The 16,742-nt window shown below is 42.7% G+C and overlaps 1 protein-coding gene across 1 annotated transcript; it reads right to left on the bottom strand.

Moving 5' to 3' along the window:
• Positions 1 to 990: 990 nt before the first annotated feature.
• LOC144888966 (beta-1 adrenergic receptor-like) lies at positions 991 to 9,350 on the bottom strand. Its single transcript, XM_078768753.1, has 3 exons — positions 8,709 to 9,350; positions 4,326 to 4,541; positions 991 to 1,101 (listed from the first exon to the last, which is right to left on the bottom strand). Exons 1-3 carry the CDS (start codon positions 9,348 to 9,350, stop codon positions 991 to 993), a joined length of 969 nt encoding a protein of 322 aa, XP_078624879.1.
• Between the last annotated feature and the right edge of the window lie 7,392 nt (positions 9,351 to 16,742).

Here is a 16,742-nt window from a genome sequence, read left to right as displayed (position 1 = left end):
GTTTTTAATGATGTCATATGCACACTTGATGATGATGATTTGATAATAACTTTTCCTTGAGACCATTTTATTGTGTTTTGTTTCTTTGTGACTGTACATAACTGATTTTTTTCACTCTTGTAATAAAAGGAAGAAACAGTCAGTCTCTCTCTCTCTCTCTCTCTCTCTCTCTCTCTCTCTCTCTCTCTCTCTCTCTCTCTCTCTCTCTCTCTCTATCTCTCTCTCTGCCTGCCTGCTCTCTTTGTGTGTGCGTTGGTGGACAATCTGGGCTCGAGGGGTGGCACTCACTTTGGCTGTTCGGAGATGGAAGTTTTGGGTGGACGGAGCGAGCGAACCAAATTGGGCCAAACCAATGGTGCTTACATATAACTTTTCGACTCTCACATAGCAGGCTATCATCTCACACTTTATTTTCTCAGGTTTATTTTATTTTTATCATTCTTTCTTAAATGCAGGTGCACTTTTCATTTTCTCTTGCATTAACCGCATTAACCACATTACACACACACACATCACCTGCAACTCTACACTCAATCCACCATAGTCATCTCAGCATTTTCCTTCTTTACTCCATCCTTTATCGCTTGGGTCGCGGAAGTACCTCTGCTTCCACCCGGTAAGCAAGAGGCCGTTGGCCTTCACACTTTCTCTATCTTCTGTTCTTTTCTTCCTCCATGGATGGTCTGATGGGTGCCCTGTATGATGTTTATCTGGTAGGCAAGACATAGGGTTAAGTTCTGCATCTTGTACATTTTCTTTCCTGCTTGTAAATATTGCTGCACTCTTCATTGTGGTGATCGTTTGTACATTTTGATTTGCATTCCCCCATTGTTCCCTTTGCATGCACCTTCCCCTCCCATGAACATAAAAGCCCTTGAGTCCCCCCCCCCCATCCCCCCCCTTTTGCATGATCCCACCTGTGCCTTGTAGAGTAATTATAATAAATCCCTGGTTGACATTCCTTTCCAATCTGTTAGTGCCTGTCTTTTCTTATATTGATCCAGCACTGTTCGCACTTAGTTTAGCAAGAGCGATCATCATTCCCCGACTATTTGGCTCATTCAGTCCGAAGCGGTACAGCTCATCGCCCTCATTAAAGATCTAATTAACATAAGATTGGTGCATACCCGAGGGCACTTATCCCGGCCAGAAGATCACGTGACATTCCGTTAAACAGTATTAGACGGTGGACACTAAAGCACGTGATTAACTGATTGGCAATCGCAGTTGATTAGCAACCTGCTGTGCCACAAAGTTATTTGTGCACGGTAGCCTCAGGCACGGTAAGATTGAGGGGAACCGAGGCTACCCCCTCTTCGTAGACCCGAACTCCGGGCCGCAACAATATGTTTTTGGTTAGATTTAGTGTAGGATTGATTTAGATTTGAAGAAACGTTTTTTTGAGAGTACGTTCAAAGTTAACTTATATCATGAATTGATGTTTTATGATTTTAGTTATATATTTAAATGCAAATATTGTGCCTGCATTTGGCATATCGATTACTGTTGATTTTTAGTTTGAGAAATATCTTGAATGTTGTGATTTTTTTTGTGTGAACAAGTTGAGGCTTGAAAGAACTTTTACATATGAATAAATGTTTTACATTTCCACTTTGTTGTTGAGATGTAGTTCGCCTTGAAATATTTTTGATGCAGGCATAATGTTTTATTTCTGCTAAATTAAAATAAAAAGGCCAATGTGTCATGCATCATTTTGGTACTTGTTTAAATTTTTTAATATTCAATCTTTTTTTGCATCCTTTAGTCCATATAAGTTTATTGGTGGAGTGTTCATTTTTAAATATTTGAGGATATCCTTTAAAATCATTTGAAATTCTAATCCTTTAACATTTAAAGTGTTCTCTTTTTTCTTTAAGAAAAAATTATACTACTAGTACACCCGCTCACTATGGGGTGGCAGCAAGGGTCATTCCTCTCTGGGATAAATAGATTTCAGAAGATCTAGAGTCAGGCCTCAATAGCATTGGGAGGGGGCAGGGGGTGCTCAGTTACCAGGTTTCTTGTAGAGTGCTCACCAAGTCGCTTAAGCATTTGAGCAAGCACTCCATTCAAAACCGTTGATAATGAATGGCTGGCTTAACAAGTGCCAGCTAGTTGCTTTGTAGCTGAACACACACTGGGTTTCCTCCCTTTTTTCAGTTTGGTGTTAAACAGATAGTAGCGACTGTTTCAAAAGGCCACCACGAAAAATGCCACGTTAGCGGCAAGGGTCATTTTTTACCCACTGTGGGATATATAGATTACAGTAGATCTTTGCTCTGTTCCATAATTAACTGTGCCTCACAGATGTCGGGATTCCTCCCAATTTCTTTCAGTTTAGTGTTAAACAGCAGTAGCGACTGTTTAAAAAGGTAATCTTATGCGTTTTTAGTTTATAATATTTTACTACTGGTAGGGGCTGGTGCTCCCACCAAAATGGCATGATAAGCTGTTCATAAACGTTAACACATTTTGTTCATACACGTTTGTTCAAGGAGGAAAACCACTTGGGGAGGTGGGATATTATTAGTGTTGATTTTGTTTTGTAAACAAACCTGACCCATAACCTGTGCCCATAACCTGACAATGGGTCTTCTGGGTATTTTGGGTCCTCTGGGTCTTTAGGGTCTTTTGGGTCCTTTGGTTCTTTTGGGTCTTCTGAGTCTTTTGGGTTTGACCATAGTGAATATACAGTCATGTTAAAATATTGCCTTTTAAAACAGTACTCAAATCCTTCAAAATCTACCGTTATGAAGGGGGACAGACATCAGACAAATGTACAGATGTCCAAACACACACGGTTTTAAATGGTAGATATCTCATCTCAAACAAAAAGTTTTAATTAAAACAAAAGCCGCGTCGATGTTACACAATGCCTAGATGCAGCTGTGCCTATAACGTCGATGTTATAGGCACAGGACATTCCTATTGATTCGATTACTTGATGTTATTTTTGTGCAAAGTGAAAATATATCTCGGCAATTTCCCATGTGTGGTGACGAATTTTTAATATATCTCGGCATTTTCCCGTCTGTTATTTCAGGCGGTTTATGACTGACCATGCCGCGATTTAAAAAAAATATATCTCGGCAATTTCTCGTGTGTAGCGACACGTGAACGAAGCTATGCTCCTCTCTCCACATTATTGTGACGACATATAAATTAAATATTTCATCGTGACGATTGTCATCAAATGGACGAATTTTTAATATATCTCGGCATTTTCCCATCTGTTATTTCAGGCGGTGTATGACTGACCATGCCGCGATTTAAAAAAAAAAAAATCTCGGCAATTTCCCGTATGTGGCGACACGTGAACGAAGCTATGCTCCTCTCTCCACATTATTGTGATGACGTATAAATTAAATATTTCATCGTGACGATTGTCATCAAATGGACGAATTTTTTATATATCTCGGCATTTTCCCGTCTGTTATTTCGGGCGGTGTATGACTGACCATGCCGCGATTTAAACAAAATATATATATATATCTCGGCATTTTCCCGTCTTATTTCGGGCGGTGTATGACTGACCATGCCGCGATTTAAAAAAAATATATCTCAATGGACTTGAAGTTACAGGCCTTTGAGAATTCATTTCGTTCTATAAAGGGCAACTTCCATCGGATTTTCTTCCCGTTTTTTTTCAACCGAGTCTAAAACTATGTTAGCGACTGTGAAAAATGAAATGATATATCGAATTTGATTTGAAATAAAACTGTGTGAGAGAGGAAGACACCACGGGCCTACAAAACAGGCCTCAAAGCTATGCGAGTTAATAAAATGGTGGATATTTGTTTATATGAAGCCTCTCCCACAATGGGTAGAGCTATGGTTCCCAGAATGGGTGGAGCTTTGAGGTTTTGTCTTCTCTGCAAGAACAAGAAGAACAAGAAGAAGAAGAACAACAACAGCAGAGGGCACTCTATGACTAGCGTCTTGCGACGCGGCTAAAAATATATACAAGGAAAGAACAACTAACCAATAACACCGATAAAAATAGAAACCAAAGCATCATAACCAAAGAAACAATTTAATAAATGACGCTTTGAACAGAGAACAACTTGGACTCCTTTGTATCACAACACAAAGAGTATCTGCAAGACTTGTTTTTACACTTTCCCAATCTATAACTTTTCAATTTATACCCTCTTTTCTGAAACTGTGTGCATTTTGACCGCAGTACAATTTCTATAGATCGTTTTTGAACCATAATAATTAACTCTTTTGTGTGAAAACAGTTTTCTGTAAGCCACCATAAATTCAGGGCTTCGAGAGTAGAGAAATGGGTTAAACATCGCATTTGTAAAAGCGAACCAGCTTACAAATACAACGAGATCGTTAGAGACACATAAAAGACAAAAACATCTGATCAGATAGACAATTGTAAACGGAGTCCAACAAACGCTGAAAACTCCCATAATGAGCCCCAAAGCTTTTTGAGCACGATGCTCTTTCGAATTGTGTTGCCGATGGGACAGCTGCCAGCTTTTCCCTTGGATAGCATCAGGTAGTTTATTGTTAGTATTGGCTCTCTTGGCCTGGATAAAAACAAAAGCAACGAGTTATACAAATTATTGCACACATGAATAAATAGTGCTGTGCACCGGCTTCCACATGGTATTCATATTTAAAATGATGCAAGATATTTAATAGGAAGGGATACCCTGCGCTGCCTGCATGGGTGAGCCTTTAACGGCGGTGGTTTTGAGACTTATTAGACTTTGAAAAGCTATGGAATTATTGGCCTCATGGTGGTTACCTTTTGCCTGTGGGGCGGTGGCAGCACAGCCTGACCCCGCATCATAATACACACTTTATAGAGGCCTAAGATGGCTTCAAGGTGGACGTCAAGGTTTAGGGGTTCTTCCTGCTACTGTTAGGCCGTGAACGAATAACGTAGAAACGCACAAACAAACACAAAAACGCATATACACTAGAAAATATTTACAACATTAGTTTGCTTTTAAAAACGTGTATCTAAACTTTTAAACATGCACACCATCATAACAGTAAAACAAGCTTGGCGATTAACAATAGAAGGCTTGACAATTACCATAAGCTAACAAGTCACGAAGACTTGAGAGTTTCTCAGAGCTCTTACTGTGCTAATCTAACAGAGGTCACATATCACTCAGTAACAGGTGTTAGGTACATTCAACATACCATGTCGTCCATCATATTGTGTTTCATACAAGTTAGAAGTCATCAGTTATGCTAAATAAAAAAACCTTCTAAAATATCTCTCTCCATAAATCAGGCAAAACACTGCTTTTTATATGCCACATTTCCATTCCTGAGCTGGAGTTTATTTTTGTGGTGCAGGTTATACATATAACCTGGTATTTTCCTGATAATTTTATCTGAAAAGTGCCATGCGTAATGTACACAATAGCGGGTCATATACACAAAGAATTAAGTTAAGCACCCCCCCCGTTTCTGTACAACCTCGCACATTACAAGTTTGTTGTCGTCAAAACAGTGTAATATACCCATGATATTGCTATATTTTCTGGAGAAGTGATATTATGGTCACATAAAAACATAACAATCATGCCGTTTTCAATATTTTATTCTGAATAATTTAAGGTGAAATTTTTTGGGAATTTTAGGCATATTTTCACCTCAATTTAAGTATGGAGCTATAGGTCCATCACGGACAGTGTGGATGACGTTTATGTTTTCTAACGTACAGTCATTGTTCTGAGAAGACCTCTAGCGATCTTTGCGTCAATAACGTGTGTAGGACCCACGTGATCGGATCACTGACTCAACCCTACGTCTCATAGACCCTGTAAGCCGTCGTATGCGTTGCTGTGGCAGGTTGAACCCCCTCGAGCACGTTTGGGACATGTTGGGACGACAAATTGCGAAGATGGTCCCTCCAATAGCCAATCTGGATGAATTGGAACGTGCATTACATCGGGAATGGAACAACCTGCCACAGCAACGCATACGACGGCTTATAGGGTCTATGAGACGTAGGGTTGAGTCAGTGATCCGATCACGTGGGTCCTACACACGTTATTGACGCAAAGATCGCTAGAGGTCTTCTCAGAACAATGACTGTACGTTAGAAAACATAAACGTCATCCACACTGTCCGTGATGGACCTATAGCTCCATACTTAAATTGAGGTGAAAATATGCCTAAAATTCCCAAAAAATTTCACCTTAAATTATTCAGAATAAAATATTGAAAACGGCATGATTGTTATGTTTTTATGTGACCATAATATCACTTTTCCAGAAAATATAGCAATATCATGGGTATATTACACTGTTTTGACGACAACAAACTTGTAATGTGCGAGGTTGTAAAAAAACGGGGGGGGGGGGGGGTGCTTAACTTAATTCTTTGTGTATACATGAGCGATTCAGTAACAATTTATTCTTTGAAAATAATATGTTGGCATGACTTGGGCAATTGTGAATATCTCATTTGTAGAATGGTTCATTGAAAAGGTCTCTGACACAAAGTGTCTATGGAAGGCTTGAGCATACTCTGGTTACTTATTACACATATGGTGTCATTGAATCAGCAGACAACTTTGCAATGATACAATAAGAAACTAGAATGGCACTCGGTAGAGAGCATATCCCCACCAGGCTGAACAGTTTACGTTTTGGATCCCACTGATAGGCCGGATCTGGATTGAGACTTGAACTAAAGTCGAATCGGCTTGTTCTTGTCGCCTAACTAACCCATCCACCCAGTTTTGTCACAAGTAGTCCACAACCTCTTGAACTATCATGTTATACATCGCTTTTGGCCCTATCACTCAAAGGTGAAGAATCACTTAAGATATTTCTAAATACTTGTATCCGGATCCGGATTCAGATCTTCACCAAAATCGAATCGATTCGTCCTTGTCACACACACAACCTCTCCACCAAGTTTTGTCCGAATCTGTCCACAACTTCTTGAGATACCGTGCTATGTATCGTTTTTTTGGCCGATCATTCAATGAAGAAGAATAGGCCTGGTGTTGGCTTAGCGGTTAGGGTGCCGGCTTGGGATCCTTGGATCCCGGCTTGGAATCCCGGTCGATCGCTGAATTAACGCGGGGGGGTTGACTCAGCCTGTCATCCTTCTGAGGTCGGCAAATTGAGTACTAGTTCACTGGTAATTCTTTGTGTGTCGGAAAAGGCGAAGAATTGAGTACCAGTTCACTGGTAATTCCCTGCGTGTCGCAAAAGGCGAAGAAAATGGTTGGTGGCAGGAAGGGCATCTGGCCATAAAACATTGCTTCAAAATGTGGACCAGGGTGCCTGAAAAAGGCCAACCCCTGCTCTTTGGGAAAAATGGCGTCCAAAGGTGGTTCCTCTTCATTCAATGAAGAAGAATAACTAAAAAGATTCTCAGATGCAGATTCGAATCCGGATCTTCACCAAAAGCTAATCATCTCGTCCTTGCCATATATGCTACATCTCTGCCAAATTACATTTCTGTCGCTCAAGCTTTTGGGTCTCATTATCTGCCATGATCTTTCTTGGGAAAACCACATTTCCAAGCTGGCTTGCAAAGCCAGTCGCCGACTGGGCATCCTCCGTCGTGCGAAGTCCTTCCTAGGCACACCTGAGCTCCTCACCACATACAAGGCTTTCATCCGCAGCTCAATGGAATACTGTTCTCCCCTATGGGCTGGTGCTCCTGCCTCACACCTAGCTCAGCTTCACGCTGTTGAAACCAAAGCTTTCAGAATCATTGGAATCTCCCGCGATGAAGCTATCTCTGAGGGCCTTTCACTCACTCACCGCAGGCAGGTAGGTGGTCTTTCTGTCTTCTACCGACTCCTCTCCGGCCTTGCTCCCCCAGCTCTCTCTGTGCTCTGTCCCCCAAATATTCCTACAGGTCGCACAAGATCTGCCAGCAAGCCTCTGATGGTTAAACTGCCGAAATCTCGGCTCTCTGCTCAACTTCACTCCTTCATTCCTCTTTTCTCCCGCCTCTGGAACAAACTCCCACACTCCCTTCAATCCCACTCCTCCCTGCAGGTCTTTAAAACAGCTGTTCACCACCATCTCTTATCTTCCCCCATCCAAAACCTTGATCTTTTCTACCCCCACTAATTCACCCCAGATCCACCTTGTTTGTAATTCCAACTTCTTTCCTGGTAGTCCTGGCAGTGTCCATATGTTTTATGCCTCTCCCACCCCCTTTCCCATGCCTCCCCCCCAAAGCCCTCTCCCTCCCACAGATCTCTCGATGTCTCCATGTCTCTCGGTTCCTGCTCTCAAATGTTGTGTTTGTGTCCTTCCCCCTCTCTCCCCATCTTGTCTACCGCTCCCGATGTTATTTGTTTTATGTCGGTTTGTCGGTTATGTGTCGGTTTGTCGGTTTGTCTTTCTGTGTGATAAATGTTCGCTCTTTCATGAGCCTCGATGTTGTATACAAAAAAAAAAGAAAAAAAAAGTCGTCCGAATCCGTCTACAACTTTTTGAGGCATCCTGTTCACAAACAAACCAACATGGGTGAAAGCTTGACCTCATCCACCTTGGTTGGAGGAGGTAAAGATACTGCCGTGCAGATAAATGAAATAAAATATGGTAAACTATGGCGTTTGTGAAAACATTGCTATAATCCTTTTTTGGATGGGCTTCAGATATCGTTATCATTAATATTACATTTATGTGTACAAAATATGATTTATTTCACTTTGTGCACAGGAAAACGAGCGACAAAATCAAAACAACGAATGTCCTTACCTGCCGGTCAGCTTCTTTCAATACCCGAGAGTAGACAAAGATCATGACAGCAAGGGGGATGTAAAAAGCAATTGTGACACTCACAACTGCGTAGGATTTACTTGTAATGAAATCACAGCAGCTCGGATCTTCGTAGCAAGCTTGAGCAAGAGGATGGTCTGAGTTCCACCAGGAAGTCCATATTGCTGGGAGAGAGAGGAGTCCCGAGACAATCCACCCGCTAATAACGAGCAGAACTGCACGGCGACGAGTAACGAGAGCAATGTAGCGAAGCGGAGTTGTGATGGCGACAAAGCGATCAATGGCGATGAAGCACAACGTCGCCAAACTCGACACGCCACTCATTATTGACACTGCATTAAATACGTCGCATAAAATTGGACCCAAATTCCATGAGCCAGAAATGATACGATAAGTATCAACCGGCATGACAAACGAGCCTGTGATCAGATCTGCACAAGCGAGAGAACTGATAAATATTTTGCTGATTGTGGACATCAAATGCTTGGCTCGCACCATAGCCAGAAGCACGATAACATTTCCTGCCGTTGTAACAAATGCCAAAATAAATAAAACCGACACGAGTGCGATTTTAAATGGTTGAATCAAAATCAGGGAACTCGCATTGTTACTCGCATTCATCGCTGCACAATAAATAAATGCTGCGTGAGGGTTTTATTTATACCACTGACATGTTTTGCATTTCATAATGTACATTTTCTCCACCCTCCTAATCTGTATATTGGCAAAAACACTCGGGATTATTGGCAACATGGGAATTAATTACATGGCAATTTGTAAGTTGGTCAAGTAGTACATGAGCACTTCAATTTCGGTTAATGAGATACAAATGACACAAAAACTACAGATGAGTAATGTAACAACTCAACAGCAAAAGTATTCCACACCGGAGATTCAAAATGTAAAATGAGGGCAATGCACAAAAAATGCTGAGTATGTATGTCTCAAACATAGGCAGGGCATCTAGGGGGGGGGGGGGGGTGGGGGGCTGCGTGCATGGGTAATTTTTTCTTTTTCATTTAAAATTGATGCAAAAGTTTCATTTTCAGCCCCAATTTGAAGGTAAGGGCCTATAGAACAATTTTGCTTCGAGTGCCAAGCACTCAGATAAAAAATGGGGCTTTGGGGACGTGGGGGGTTCCCGACCCCCTACCGGCCTATGCGAAATATGGAAACTGTTATAACTTTTGATTGGATGATCCAATCTGAACATATGAGATATGTATGGATTCAGGATCAGGAGTAGCAACTTGTATTCCAAGCATATTGCCCATTGAAGCAATAATTTTGCCGGTTTCGGCGCATATCCACAAAAAAAGACCAAGGATCATAGGTCCGGTAAGCTGAAACATGTTTTAAAAAAATAAACTGGACAATTTTACTCGGACCCAATGATATAGTGACATTTTTATTTATCTTTTAACTGTGCTACAATATGGTGGTGAGTAACTGCTTCGACAATTGCTTGAATAACTCCTTGAACAATAGTTTTAATAAGAATGTGGCTAACAAATCGACCATATATACATGGCAGTATTGGAAATTGTTCTGGTCCAGATACTTCTCGCATTTGCACTTGCACAGACGTGTGAACTTCAACTTTGCCCTCATGCACTTGCACAGAGCACAGGTACTTGTGCAAGTGCACTTCACATCCAGGTGGAATACATCCTTGGCGAGGGGCAGCGAGGTCCAAATGGGAAGCAGCTTTCCGTCCTCTTCCTTCCACCCATGATTAGTGTGGTTGTTGACAGGCATCATGGACCTTTGGGCTGTTGTCCAGATGCTCGCTTGGAAGACCCAGATTTCTGCGGCCGGATTCAGAGCCTTGATGTGATGGAAATTATTCAGAAGGATTACGACAACATCTGTCTCCAGTATGAACCATCCCAAGTGACGATGTTTGGAGGGCATGGAGGAGATGTACTCGGACACGAGTGTCAGCTTCCTCATGGTTGCATTGATCCATTAGTGGACTGTTTCCAACATGGTGGACTTGATCACCTGCAAAGATGTAGACATCCTTGGCATCTGGGAACTGTCCTTCTGTTATCTTTTTGACAGGAATGAGAACAGTTCCTTCTTGTTATCAACGTTCGCCAGAAACTTCTGCCAATTTCCTGGGATTTTGGCAGTGCCAGATATGCGTTGTCGGGTGCCTGTTCCTCGTTTTCCCCTTGTGCCTCCTTTGATTGTCAGTGCACGATACTGGTCCTAGACAATGTCGACTCTTGTCGATCTTTTCAAGTCGTGGCAAACTCTTGGGCAGAATACCTTGTCGAAATATGAATCAAAGGTGTTTCCTTGGACAATTGTACCAGGAAGTGAGTGTATCAGTACTCCACCGTCAATAACAATGAAGTCGTAAACATCTGGTGCAACTAGCTCCTCGTCGACAGAAATGGCGCTACTCGTAGTGGCTTTCACGATGTATACCAACAAATCTGACTTGGTACAAGAGTTGAGGAACCCTTCGGATGACAATGCAGGTGGGCACGGGGAAGATTCGTGACGAAAAAGATCCTCAAAATCCCCACCCCAGGAAAAATTATATGAGTGCTTGACACTCGAACTAAAATTGTTCTATAGGCCCTTACCTTCAAATTGGTACTGAAAACGAAACTTTTGCATCAATTTGAAATGATTGAGTGTCTGGGCACCCCACTAATCTCCTGGAGCAGGTAAAAAGGCAGGACCATCTCCCTGGAAATATTCCAAGGATTCAACAAAGTCTGGCGCACTTATATGCATTCTGTGCTCGTTTCCTGTAGTATATTCTCTGGCTGACAGTTAAACAGCAAATCTGGCCCCAAAAATAGCCAAAGCTGAGGGTTTTGAGTTGTCCTAAATAATTCCGTATGCCAGGTATGGTCCTGGCCAAAATTATTGGCACCCTTGCACTTTTTACAAATAATGCACCATTTATTCCAGAAGAATGTTGAAATTAAAAAATCGTTTGATATCCACATATGTATTTCTTTGGTTTGCAGTGGAACAAAACAAAAAAAAAACTGAAAAAATATTACTAAATCTTTCTCTATTCCAGACAGAAATCCTAAAATTGGCCGGATTATATTATTGGCACTTTTTAGAAGTTGTTAGAAATAATTTGCTTTCAAGCAGGTGATTCTCATTTAATTTGGAATTGAACTTACCTGTGGTACGTTGCAGGTGCCTGCAATATAAACATAGGGGAAATACCCCTGACACTTACCTGGTAGAATAAACAGTATACTACACTAACTAAAGGTATTTTAAACCAATTTTAATGGTTGCGAGAAGGCCAGCATGGGAAATCATACTAACATAATCATAAGACTTTGAATAAACAAACAAAGAAATACATATTTTGGGGGGCATCCCCCTCCCCCACCAGCATGTGTAATCATACTAACATAATCATAAGACTTTAAATAAACAAACAAAGAAATACATATTTTGGGGGGGCATCCCCCTCCCCCATCAGCCTGTGGAATCATGCTAACATAATCATAAGACTTTAAATAAACAAACAAATAAATACATATTTTGGGGGGCATCCCCCTTCCCCATCCCACCCTGTGTACCTCCTCAGACCCCAATTTTTCCAATGCCTTGAACAAACATTGGTACATCACAGATGATGAAGGTTGTGGTGAAGTTTCATCAAAATTGTGTGTAGGTTCTGAGAACAATACAATTAACTATTTTGGATGTCAAGCCCCTCCCCCCCACCCCCATATACCAACCTCAGACCCCGATTTTTTAAATGTCAGGAACAAAAGTTGGTATATCACGGGTGATGAAGGTCGTGGTTAAGTTTCATCGGAATTGCGTGTGTAGTTTCTAAGAAAGCAAAAAAAACAAAATCAACTGTGACAGGAGTTGGGAGAGACTCAGATTTGCCTGTATGTGGCTCTATTCATTATTCCCTCTATCATTACAAGTCCCTGCCACTGAAAAGCATCGCCGTAGTATGATGCTGCCACCACCATGTTTCATATATGGATAGGCGATGATCTGTGCTCAGTTTCGGCCAGACGTAGCACTTTGCATTCAGCCCAGAGATAAATTTCATCAGACCATAGAATCTGTTGCCTCATGCTCTCTGAGTCTTTCACGTTCCTTTTTGCTGGTCACCAAGTGCTTTGGCGCATGGGTCGCCTGACGCGTGTGGTAGGGGGCTGTGTAGGAAGGAGTTAGCGGGGGTTTAAGGTGGCATTGATTGAGTGACTCGACAGACGCATTCACCTGTCCTGACAACCTCATCTCTCTTCAATAGGCTAACACTTTTGCGTACCTAGAATTGGTTTCACTTTACCTTGTACAAGTTTTTGCCAGTGATGTCAAGTAATATCACCTTGATCTAAATGGCAGCTTACAAAGATAAACAGTGTATTCCGTGCTCGGATTCCGATACTGATTCCTCCATCATTAGCAACTCTGAAGGTTCTCACAATGCTTTAAAGCTGGGGTGGGGAACCTCCGGCCTCCGGGCCGTATAGGGCCCGCGAGACCGTTTGATCCGGCCCGCGAGGCAATTCATCTATCTATTTTTTTTTAAAGTTTTTTTTTTTTGTTTGTTTTTTTTGTATACAAGATCGAGGCTCGTGAAAGAGCGAACATTAATCACACAGAAAGACAAACCGACACATAAAACATATAACATCGGGAGCAGTAGACAAGATGGGGAGAGAGGGGGAAGGACACAAACACAACATTTGAGAGCAGGGACCGAGAGACATGGAGACATCGAGAGATCTGTGAGAGGGAAAGGGCGTTGGGTGGGGGTGGGGGGCATGGGGAGGGGGGGGCATGGGGGGCATGGGGAGGGGGGGGCATGGGAAGGGGGGTGGGAGAGGCATAAAACATATGGACACTGCCAGGACTTCCAGGAAAGAAGTTGGAATTTCAAACAAGGTGGATCTGGGGTGAATTAGCGGGGGTAGAAAAGATCAAGATTTTGGATGGGGGAAGATAAGAGATGGTGGTGAACAGCTGTTTTAAAGACCTGGAGGGAGGAGTGGGATTGAAGGGACTGAGGGAGTTTGTTCCAGAGGCGGGGGAAAAGAGGAATGAAAGAGTGAAGGTGAGCAGACAGCCGAGATTTCGGCAGTTTAACCATCAGAGGGTTGCTGGCAGATCTTGTGCGACCTGTAGGAATATTTGGGGGACAGAGCACAGAGAGAGCTGGGGGTGCAAGGCCGGAGAGGAGTCGGAAGAAGACAGAAAGACCACCTACCTGCCTGCGGTGAGTGAGTGAAAGGCCCTCAGAGATAGCTTCATCGCGGGAGATTCCAATAATTCTGAAAGCTTTGGTTTCAACAGCTTGAAGCCGAGCTCGGTGTGAGGCAGGAGCACCGGCCCATAGGGGAGAACAGTATTCCGTTGAGCTGCGGATGAAAGCCTTGTATGTGGTGAGGAGCTCAGGTGTGCCGAGGAAGGACTTCGCACGACGGAGGATGCCCAGTCGGCGACTGGCTTTGGAGGCCAGCTTGGAAATGTGGTTTTCCCAAGAAAGATCATGGCAGATAGTGAGACCCAAAAGCTTGAGCGACAGAACTTCTTGGAGAGGATTGTTGAGAAAGTAGATGGGAGGGTTGTCCAGTCGATCTTTTCGGAGAGTCATAGTAAGAGTGTGAGATTTGTCCTCCCTTTGCTCGAGTTCTACAAACTGTATGTACGTGCTGAGGATTTTCCCATTCTGAGGAGACATGCACTGAAGTTTGCATCACTGTTTGGGACGACCTACAGCTGTGAGCAGTTCTTTTCAAAACTGACTCTTGCAAAGACTCGGTTTCGCTCAAGACTGACTGACCCAAACCTGCAAAACCAGCTGCGAGTAGCATCATCATCACTACCACCTGACACCAAACGCCTCGCCAAAGAGAAACAGTTCCAGCCATCGCATTAGGTGAGTCCGATATATGTATTCAATAATTTAGCATGGCGCTCGAAGGATGTTCTAAAAATCGAAATGGCCCTCGACAGGAAAAAGGTTCCCCACCCCTGCTTTAAAGTAATCAGTAGGATTTTGAAGAAACTATTGGAGACAAAATTCGTGATTGAAATGCTTTCGGGGAAATTGTGGAGCCATATCGTTTTGAGCCTTGTGTGAGTGATTCAGACAAAGATGGTGGAATTGAAGATGGTGGTGTTATGTTTATTGTGCAGATGAAAACAGCGGTCATATGTTTACTACAGATTGGTGGGCTTGTTTTTCTGTTCAATTGACGGTTTATAAGGGATTTTTATTAATTGGAAAATCAGTTAGAAAACTCCAGAAGAAATACGGCATGGACATGACGCCAGAGACTCAACACCTACACCGCCCAGGCACACGGTTGATGGTGGATTGTGGAGGCGGCGAGGAAAGGGTGTGGGAGTGATGGTTGATGGTGGATTGTGAGGGGATGGTGGAGGGGGTTGCTGTGGGATGGTGTAAGATAACTGCTTTATTTGTTTGGCCTACGCTGCGTGGCATACTCTCGAGAGATCTCAAGCAATACCATGAGTTGCAAGAGCATACTGTATATAGAATTTGACAAAACACAGAATCAAACATATGGAACAGGAACAGCATTACATTACATATCCTCTCCTTCAGAATGAAAATCAATTTAAAGTTTAAGTTTGCCTGGATGTTCTTGTGGTATGGTGGTGGGTGAGGGTTGCCAAAAATTGGACGAGATCAGGTTGCCAAAACCGAGTTGTGGGGATGATTGTTCATTAGGGATTGTGAGGGGATGGTGGAGGAGGGGCGGGGGAGCGGTTGTGGGTATTGTCAACTGGGTATTAGTTTGGTGGATGTCTAAGTTTGGCGCATGTGTTTGTTTGGTGGATGTGTTAGTTTGGCGGATGTCTTAGTTTGCGCATTTGTTTGTTTGGTGGATGTCTTAGTTTGGCGGATGTCTTAGTTTGGCGCATGTGTTTGTTTGGTGGATGTGTTAGTTTGGCGGATGTCTTAGTTTGCGCATTTGTTTGTTTGGCGGATGTGTTCGTTTGGTAGATATCTTAGTTTGGCTCATGTGTTTGTTTTGGCAGATGTGTTAATTTTGCGGATGTCTTAGTTTGGTGCATGTGTTTGTTTGGCGGATGTGTTTGTTTGGTTCATGTCTTAGTTTGGCGCATGTGTTTGTTTGGCGGATGTGTTAATTTGGCGGATGCCTCAGTTGGGCGCATGTGTTTGTTTGGCAGATGTGTTAGTTTGGCGGATGTCTTAGTTTGGCGGATGTTTTAGTTTGACGCGTGTATTTGTTTGGCAGATGTGTTAGTTTGGTGGATGTCTACGTTTGGCGCATGTGTTTGTTTGGCGGATGTGTTTGTTTGGCGGATGTGTTTCTTTTGGCAGATATCTTAGTTTGGCTCATGTGTTCGTTTGGCAGATATCTTAGTTTGGCAGATGAGTTAGTTTGGCGGATGTCTTAGTTTGGCGCATGTGTTTGTTTGGCTGATGTCAACGTTTGGCTGATGTCTTAGTTTGGCGCATGTGTTTGTTTGGCGGATGTGTTTGTTTGGCGGATGTGTTTCTTTTGGCAGATATCTTAGTTTGGCTCATGTGTTTGTTTGGTGGATGTGTTAATTTGGCGGATGTCTTAGTTTGGCGCATGTGTTTGTTTGGCGGATGTGTTAGTTTGGCAGACGTGTTAGTTTGACGCATGTGTTTGTTTGGCGGATGTGTTCGTTTGGTGGATGTCTTAGTTTGGCGCATGTGTTTGTTTGGCAGATGTGTTAGTTTGGTGGATGTCTTAGTTTGGCGCATGTGTTTGCTTGGCGGATGTGTTTGTTTGGCGGATGTCTTAGTTTGGCGCATGTGTTTGTTTGGCGGATGTGTTAGTTTAGCGGATGTCTGAGTTTGGCGCATGTGTTTGTTTGGCGGATGTGTTAGTTTGGCTGATGTCTTAGTTTGGCACATGTGTTTGTTTGGCGGATGTGTTAGTTTGGCGGATGGCTTAGTTTGGCGCATTTGTTTGTTTGGCGGATGTGTTCATTTGGCAGATATCTTAGTTTGGCGCATGTGTTTGTTTGGCGGAT

This window comes from Myxine glutinosa, unplaced genomic scaffold, assembly GCF_964187855.1.
Source record: "Myxine glutinosa unplaced genomic scaffold, kmMyxGlut1.1 SCAFFOLD_341, whole genome shotgun sequence".
Lineage (NCBI taxonomy): Eukaryota > Metazoa > Chordata > Myxini > Myxiniformes > Myxinidae > Myxine > Myxine glutinosa.
This window is presented reverse-complemented; position numbering and strand designations above follow the sequence as displayed.